General features: G+C 46.8%; 1 protein-coding gene across 1 annotated transcript in view; it reads left to right on the top strand.

Moving 5' to 3' along the window:
• LOC121844402 (4-aminobutyrate aminotransferase, mitochondrial-like) overlaps positions 1 to 2649 on the top strand; it is a 35662-nt gene extending 33013 nt beyond the window's left edge. The window contains 2 exon segments of the mRNA XM_042314429.1: positions 1315 to 1426; positions 1735 to 2649. Of these exon segments, the coding sequence (XP_042170363.1) occupies positions 1315 to 1426; positions 1735 to 1856 (234 nt within the window). The 3' untranslated portion in view covers positions 1857 to 2649.
• Positions 2650 to 8359: the final 5710 nt, after the last annotated feature.

Raw genomic sequence — 8359 nt, 5'->3', positions numbered from 1 at the left:
GAGACAGAGACTCTACCAACTACAGGTACTAGAGACAGGGACTCTACCAACTACAGGTACTAGAGACTCTACCAACTACAGGTACTAGAGACTCTACCAACTACAGGTACTAGAGACACTACCAACTACAGGTACTAGAGACTCTACCAACTACAGGTACTAGAGACACTACCAACTACAGGTACTAGAGACACTACCAACTATAGGTACTAGAGACTCTACCAACTACAGGTACTAGAGACAGGGACTCTACCAACTACAGGTACTAGAGACTCTACCAACTACAGGTACTAGAGACTCTACCAACTACAGGTACTAGAGACTCTACCAACTACAGGTAGTAGAGACTCTACCAACTACAGGTACTAGAGACAGAGACTCTACCAACTACAGGTACTAGAGACTCTACCAACTACAGGTACTAGAGACAGAGACTCTACCAACTACAGGTACTAGAGACTCTACCAACTACAGGTACTAGAGACTCTACCAACTACAGGTACTAGAGACTCTACCAACTACAGGTACTAGAGACTCTACCAACTACAGGTACTAGAGACTCTACCAACTACAGGTACTAGAGACTCTACCAACTACAGGTACTAGAGACTCTACCAACTACAGGTACTAGAGACTCTACCAACTACAGGTACTAGAGACTCTACTAGAGACAGAGACTCTACCGACTACCAGTTACTCTACCAACTACAGGTACTAGAGACAGAGACTCTACCAACTACAGGTACCAGAGACTCTACCAACTACAGGTACCAGAGACTCTACCAACTACAGGTACCAAAGACAGAGACTCTACCAACTACAGGTACCAGAGACAGAGACTCTACCAACTACAGGTACCAGAGACAGAGACTCTACCAACTACAGGTACCAGAGACAGAGACTCTACCAACTACATGTACTAGAGACAAAGACTCTACCGACTACAGGTACCAGAGACAGAGACTCTACCAACTACAGGTACTAGAGACTCTACCAACTACAGGTACTAGAGACTCTACCAACTACATGTACTAGAGACTCTACCAACTACATGTACTAGAGACTCTACCAACTACATGTACTAGAGACTCTACCAACTACAGGTGCCAGAGACTCTACCAACTACAGGTAGTAGAGACAGAGACTCTACCAACTACAGGTACCAGAGACTGTACCAACTACAGGTACCAGAGACTCTACCAACTACAGGTACCAGAGACTCTACCAACTACAGGTACCAGAGACAGAGACTCTACCAACTACAGGTACCAGAGACGTTGTCTGTGCATGCTAACGTCTGTACCCCTCCTTCAGGACCAGTACCCTAACCTGTTGAGCAGTGCTCGGGGACAGGGGACATTCTGTGCCATCGACATCCGTGATGACGCCACACGAAACAGCATCCTCCTCAAAGCCCGGGACAAGGGTAAGACACACTACTCACACACACACACACACACACACACACACACACACACACACACACACACACACACACACACACACACACACACACACAGATGGATTGATAGGGATACGCCCGTGTACAAACACACAACCCACACACACAGATATGGATGGACAGATCGATAGAGAGAAAAACCTGCGTACACACTCCTATACGCACTCCTATACGCACTCCTATACGCACTCACATTCACATACACACTCCTATACACACTCCACGCTGGTGACCTTCTGTGTAACCTCTCATCTTCTCTGTCTGTCTCCCAGGTGTTCTGCTGGGTGGCTGTGGAGATCGGTCCATCCGGTTCCGTCCTGCTCTGGTGTTTAAAGAGTACCATGTTCACATGTTCCTGAACGTGTTCAGCGACGTCCTGGCAGAACACAACTAGAACGCTGTCCCGGGTACCGTCCCCCACTGGACTGGGCCAAAACCCCAACATAGGGCCGAGACCAACTGGGGACGCGGTGTAGGAGAGGGGAAGCACGAGAGTCTTAACCTATAACAGAGGTTCACACAGTAACGCATACACTTAAAAGGGATGCTACGGGATTTTGGCAATGAAGCCCTTTTTTTTCTCCTTCCCCAGAGTCAGATGATACTCGTTGATACCATTTTTTTTATGTTATCTGTGTGCTGTTTGAAAGAAGTTGCTAACTAGCGCAATTGCTAACTAGCGTTAGCGCAATTGCTAACTAGCGCTAGCGCAATGACTGGAAACGTTGGCTCGTGAAACTACCTCTAACTTCCTTCAACCTGGACACAGAGACATAAAACTGGTATCCAGGAGTTTATCTGACTCTGGGGAAAGTAGATAAAGGGCCTCACTGCCACAATCCCGAAGTATCCCTTTAACACATACTCAAACACACACACTTGAATTTGTCCCATTGCTCATGTGGCAGTCCTAGCATTCCTCATGTCCCAGTAATGTCCTAATGATACGCCTGCAAAAAGGCACAAGCACAAAACATAGTCATATTTTAGGTCATATCACACAAACCCTCCAACTCCCTAACAGAGGAAGGCACAGTGAGATATTTCAGGACAAACACACCTAACAGGAGTGGTTATCAGCAAGCTAACCTAAACCATGTTGTAGTGATACAAAATGGCCGCCGCACACCGATTTTTAACCCCTGACCCTTGAGATGTCCTCTGAGTGTCCTAGCTCTTTTTTAAACAGAACAATTATGTTTCCTTTTTTGGGGTTGAGATAAATCCAAGTCAGACATTTGGGATTTTGTGAAGGAAGAATATTATATTAGATGATGTAGGGTGTCTGCATGTTGTTGTTCCTGAACTTCCTTTGGGGTTGAAGGAATGGAGAACTGGGTTCCAGACTCTCTGTACGTCAGGGCTAACCGTCTATTTTAAACCCCTACTTATTAACACATAACCATACTTACCTACAGATATACCCATGTTTAAATTGAAGGCAGGTTTTTTTGCAGTCAGGACCGCTAATATAAAAAGATGTATTATATTCGTTGACTTGTTTGGGACGTAGTCGTATTAGAGTGCATCTTGCCATATTCATCCGGTTTCCTCCTGAAACGACTGGACTCATTATTGATGTACAGCACAAGGTGTCGACGTGGTTCTGAATGCCTGTTGTTGTTTTTAAATGTTATGAACAGGTTGAGATAGCAGCAGTAGCACCAAGGAGACGGCTTCAGCATCAGCACTGTAGAAGCTTTATAATATGGCCATGATGATGATGATGATGACAGTGATGATGATGACAGTGATGACAGTGATGATGATGATGACAATGATGATGATGATGATGAAGATGACAGTGATGATGATGATGATGATGATGATGACCGTGATGATGACGGTGATGATGATGACAGTGATGATGACAGTGATGATGATGAGTGATGATGACGATGACAGTGATGATGATGATGACAGTGATGACGGTGATGATGATGACAGTGATGATGACGATGATGATGATGACGGTGATGATGATGATGATGACGGTGATGATGATGATGATGACAGTGATGATGATACCTGTCTTGTTAACCAGCCCAATCAGTATTGTATAGAGAGAGAGCTGATTTCCTGTTAACCCTTAACAACAGTAGAATCATTGCTATGTTTGTTTACATTGTTCCGTGAGGTTAAAGGTTATTGCAGATCTCTTAATTATTGTTGTCTATGAAGCATCCTCTTTATGTATCCTAAAATAAAAACCCAGAATCACATTTTAATGAATTCCCCTGGAGTTTGTGTGTTCATTATCATATGGTTCTGTTTTGGCCTTGTCTACAACAATGGAGAGGGGTGTAAGTGTGTGTGTTGTGTCTACAACAATGGAGAGGGGTGTAAGTGTGTGTGTTGTGTCTACAACAATGGAGAGGGGTGTAAGTGTGTGTTGTGTCTACAACAATGGAGAGGGGTGTAAGTGTGTGTTGTGTTGGTTTCAACCAAACACTACATTTATTTAACAGCTCCATTCTTCTTACATAACAAACAACAACATAACAAACAACAACAAACAACAACATAACAACAACAAAAGTCAACATATTTCATGTGTTTTAAAACAGCAGCTTTATTTTTCTTTATCCGAACCAGGAACTGAGTTCAAACAGTAGCTTGTTGATTGGTTGTTGAACCAGGAACTGAGTTCAAACAGTAGCTTGTTGATTGGTTGTTGAATCAACAATTTGACAAAAATAAACATTCTACAAATGTCATTATTTACAAACGTCAGTCAATAACAATAAGATCCAAGCTTTCCTAATGAAACGTTTTCACCAGACACACCAAACCCCTGGATAGGGGGGCTCAGTGTGTTAGACACAGGGACACTGAGGATTCATACCAAACCCTGGATAGAGGGGCTAGGTGTGTTAGACACAGGGACACTGAGGATTCATACCAAACCCCTGGATAGAGGGGCTCAGTGTGTTAGACACAGGGACACTGAGGATTCATACCAAACCCCTGGATAGAGGGGCTCAGTGTGTTAGACACAGGGACACTGAGGATTCATACCAAAACCCTGGATAGAGGGGCTCAGTGTGTTAGACACAGGGACACTGAGGATTCATACCAAACCCCTGGATAGAGGGACTCAGTGTGTTAGACACAGGGACACTGAGGATTCATACCAAACCCTGGATAGAGGGGCTCAGTGTGTTAGACACAGGGACACTGAGGAGTCATACCAAAACCCTGGATAGAGGGGCTCAGTGTGTTAGACACAGGGACACTGAGGATTCATACCAAACCCTGGATAGAGGGGCTCAGTGTGTTAGACACAGGGACACTGAGGATTCATACCAAACCCCTGGATAGAGGGGCTCAGTGTGTTAGACACAGGGACACTGAGGATTCATACCAAAACCCTGGATAGAGGGGCTCAGTGTGTTAGACACAGGGACACTGAGGATTCATACCAAAACCCTGGATAGAGGGGCTCAGTGTTTTAGACACAGGGACACTGAGGATTCATAGGATAGGGGCTCAGTGTGTTAGACACAGGGACACTGAGGATTCATACCAAAACCCCTGGATAGAGGGGCTCAGTGTGTTAGACACAGGGACACTGAGGATTCATACCAAAACCCTGGATAGAGGGGCTCAGTGTGTTAGACACAGGGACACTGAGGATTCATACCAAAACCCTGGATAGAGGGGCTCAGTGTGGGACACTGAGACACAGGGACACTGAGGGATTCATACCAAAACCCTGGATAGAGGGGCTCAGTGTGTTAGACACAGGGACACTGAGGATTCATACCAAAACCCTGGATAGAGGGGCTCAGTGTGTTAGACACAGGGACACTGAGGATTCATACCAAAACCCTGGATAGAGGGGCTCAGTGTGTTAGACACAGGGACACTGAGGATTCATACCAAACCCAAAACCCTGGATAGAGGGGCTCAGTGTGTTAGACACAGGGACACTGAGGATTCATACCAAAAAAACCCTGGATAGAGGGACTCAGTGTGTTAGACACAGGGACACTGAGGATTCATACCAAAACCCTGGATAGAGGGGCTCAGTGTGTTAGACACAGGGACACTGAGGATTCATACCAAAACCCTGGATAGAGGGGCTCAGTGTTTAGACACAGGGACACTGAGGATTCATACCAAAACCCTGGATAGAGGGGCTCAGTGTGTTAGACACAGGGACACTGAGGATTCATACCAAACCCAAAACCCTGGATAGAGGGGCTCAGTGTGTTAGACACAGGAACACTGAGGATTCATACCAAACCCCAAACCCTGGATAGAGGGGCTCAGTGTGTTAGACACAGGGACACTGAGGATTCATACCAAACCCAAAACCCTGGATAGAGGGACTCAGTGTGTTAGACACAGGGACACTGAGGATTCATACCAAAACCCTGGATAGAGGGGCTCAGTGTGTTAGACACAGGGACACTGAGGATTCATACCAAAACCCTGGATAGAGGGGCTCAGTGTGTTAGACACAGGGACACTGAGGATTCATACCAAAACCCTGGATAGAGGGGCTCAGTGTGTTAGACACAGGGACACTGAGGATTCATACCAAAACCCTGGATAGAGGGGCTCAGTGTGTTAGACACAGGGACACTGAGGATTCATACCAAAACCCTGGATAGAGGGGCTCAGTGTGTTAGACACAGGGACACTGAGGATTCATACCAAACCCAAAACCCTGGATAGAGGGGCTCAGTGTGTTAGACACAGGGACACTGAGGATTCATACCAAAACCCTGGATAGAGGGACTCAGTGTGTTAGACACAGGGACACTGAGGATTCATACCAAAACCCTGGATAGAGGGGCTCAGTGTGTTAGACACAGGGACACTGAGGATTCATACCAAAACCCCTGGATAGAGGGGCTCAGTGTTTAGACACAGGGACACTGAGGATTCATACCAAAACCCTGGATAGAGGGGCTCAGTGTGTTAGACACAGGGACACTGAGGATTCATACCAAACCCAAAACCCTGGATAGAGGGACTCAGTGTGTTAGACACAGGACACTGAGGATTCATACCAAACCCCAAACCCTGGATAGAGGGACTCAGTGTGTTAGACACAGGGACACTGAGGATTCATACCAAAACCCTGGATAGAGGGGCTCAGTGTGTTAGACACAGGGACACTGAGGGTTCATACCAAACCCCAAACCCTGGATAGAGGGGCTCAGTGTGTTAGACACAGGGACACTGAGGATTCATACCAAACCCCTGGATAGAGGGGCTCAGTGTGTTAGACACAGGGACACTGAGGATTCATACCAAAACCCTGGATAGAGGGGCTCAGTGTGTTAGAAACAGGGACACTGAGGATTCATACCAAAACCCTGGATAGAGGGGCTCAGTGTGTTAGACACAGGGACACTGAGGATTCATACCAAACCCAAAAACCCTGGATAGAGGGACTCAGTGTGTTAGACACAGGGACACTGAGGATTCATACCAAACCCCTGGATAGAGGGGCTCAGTGTTTAGACACAGGGACACTGAGGATTCATACCAAAACCCTGGATAGAGGGACTCAGTGTGTTAGACACAGGGACACTGAGGATTCATACCAAACCCCTGGATAGAGGGGCTCAGTGTGTTAGACACAGGGACACTGAGGATTCATACCAAAACCCTGGATAGAGGGGCTCAGTGTGTTAGACACAGGGACACTGAGGATTCATACCAAACCCCTGGATAGAGGGGCTCAGTGTGTTAGACACAGGACACTGAGGATTCATACCAAAACCCTGGATAGAGGGGCTCAGTGTGTTAGACACAGGGACACTGAGGATTCATACCAAAACCCTGGATAGAGGGGCTCAGTGTGTTAGACACAGGGACACTGAGGATTCATACCAAAACCCTGGATAGAGGGGCTCAGTGTGTTAGACACAGGGACACTGAGGATTCATACCAAAACCCTGGATAGAGGGGCTCAGTGTGTTAGACACAGGGACACTGAGGATTCATACCAAACCCCTGGATAGAGGGGCTCAGTGTGTTAGACACAGGGACACTGAGGATTCATACCAAACCCTGGATAGAGGGGCTCAGTGTGTTAGACACAGGGACACTGAGGATTCATACCAAAACCCTGGATAGAGGGGCTCAGTGTGTTAGACACAGGGACACTGAGGATTCATACCAAAACCCTGGATAGAGGGGCTCAGTGTGTTAGACACAGGGACACTGGAGTTCATACCAAACCCAAAACCCTGGATAGAGGGGCTCAGTGTGTTAGACACAGGGACACTGAGGATTCATACCAAAACCCTGGATAGAGGGACTCAGTGTGTTAGACACAGGGACACTGAGGATTCATACCAAAACCCTGGATAGAGGGGCTCAGTGTGTTAGACACAGGGACACTGAGGATTCATACCAAAACCCCTGGATAGAGGGGCTCAGTGTTTAGACACAGGGACACTGAGGATTCATACCAAAACCCTGGATAGAGGGGCTCAGTGTGTTAGACACAGGGACACTGAGGATTCATACCAAACCCAAAACCCTGGATAGAGGGACTCAGTGTGTTAGACACAGGAACACTGAGGATTCATACCAAACCCCAAACCCTGGATAGAGGGACTCAGTGTGTTAGACACAGGGACACTGAGGATTCATACCAAAACCCTGGATAGAGGGGCTCAGTGTGTTAGACACAGGGACACTGAGGGTTCATACCAAACCCCAAACCCTGGATAGAGGGGCTCAGTGTGTTAGACACAGGGACATTGAGGATTCATACCAAACCCTGGATAGAGGGGCTCAGTGTGTTAGACACAGGGACACTGAGGATTCATACCAAAACCCTGGATAGAGGGGCTCAGTGTGTTAGACACAGGGACACTGAGGATTCATACCAAAACCCTGGATAGAGGGGCTCAGTGTGTTAGACACAGG

The sequence above is a fragment of the Oncorhynchus tshawytscha genome, unplaced genomic scaffold (assembly GCF_018296145.1).
Source record: "Oncorhynchus tshawytscha isolate Ot180627B unplaced genomic scaffold, Otsh_v2.0 Un_contig_9948_pilon_pilon, whole genome shotgun sequence".
Lineage (NCBI taxonomy): Eukaryota > Metazoa > Chordata > Actinopteri > Salmoniformes > Salmonidae > Oncorhynchus > Oncorhynchus tshawytscha.
The sequence above is the reverse complement of the archived record's forward strand: the minus strand, read 5'-3'. Positions and strand labels throughout refer to the sequence as shown.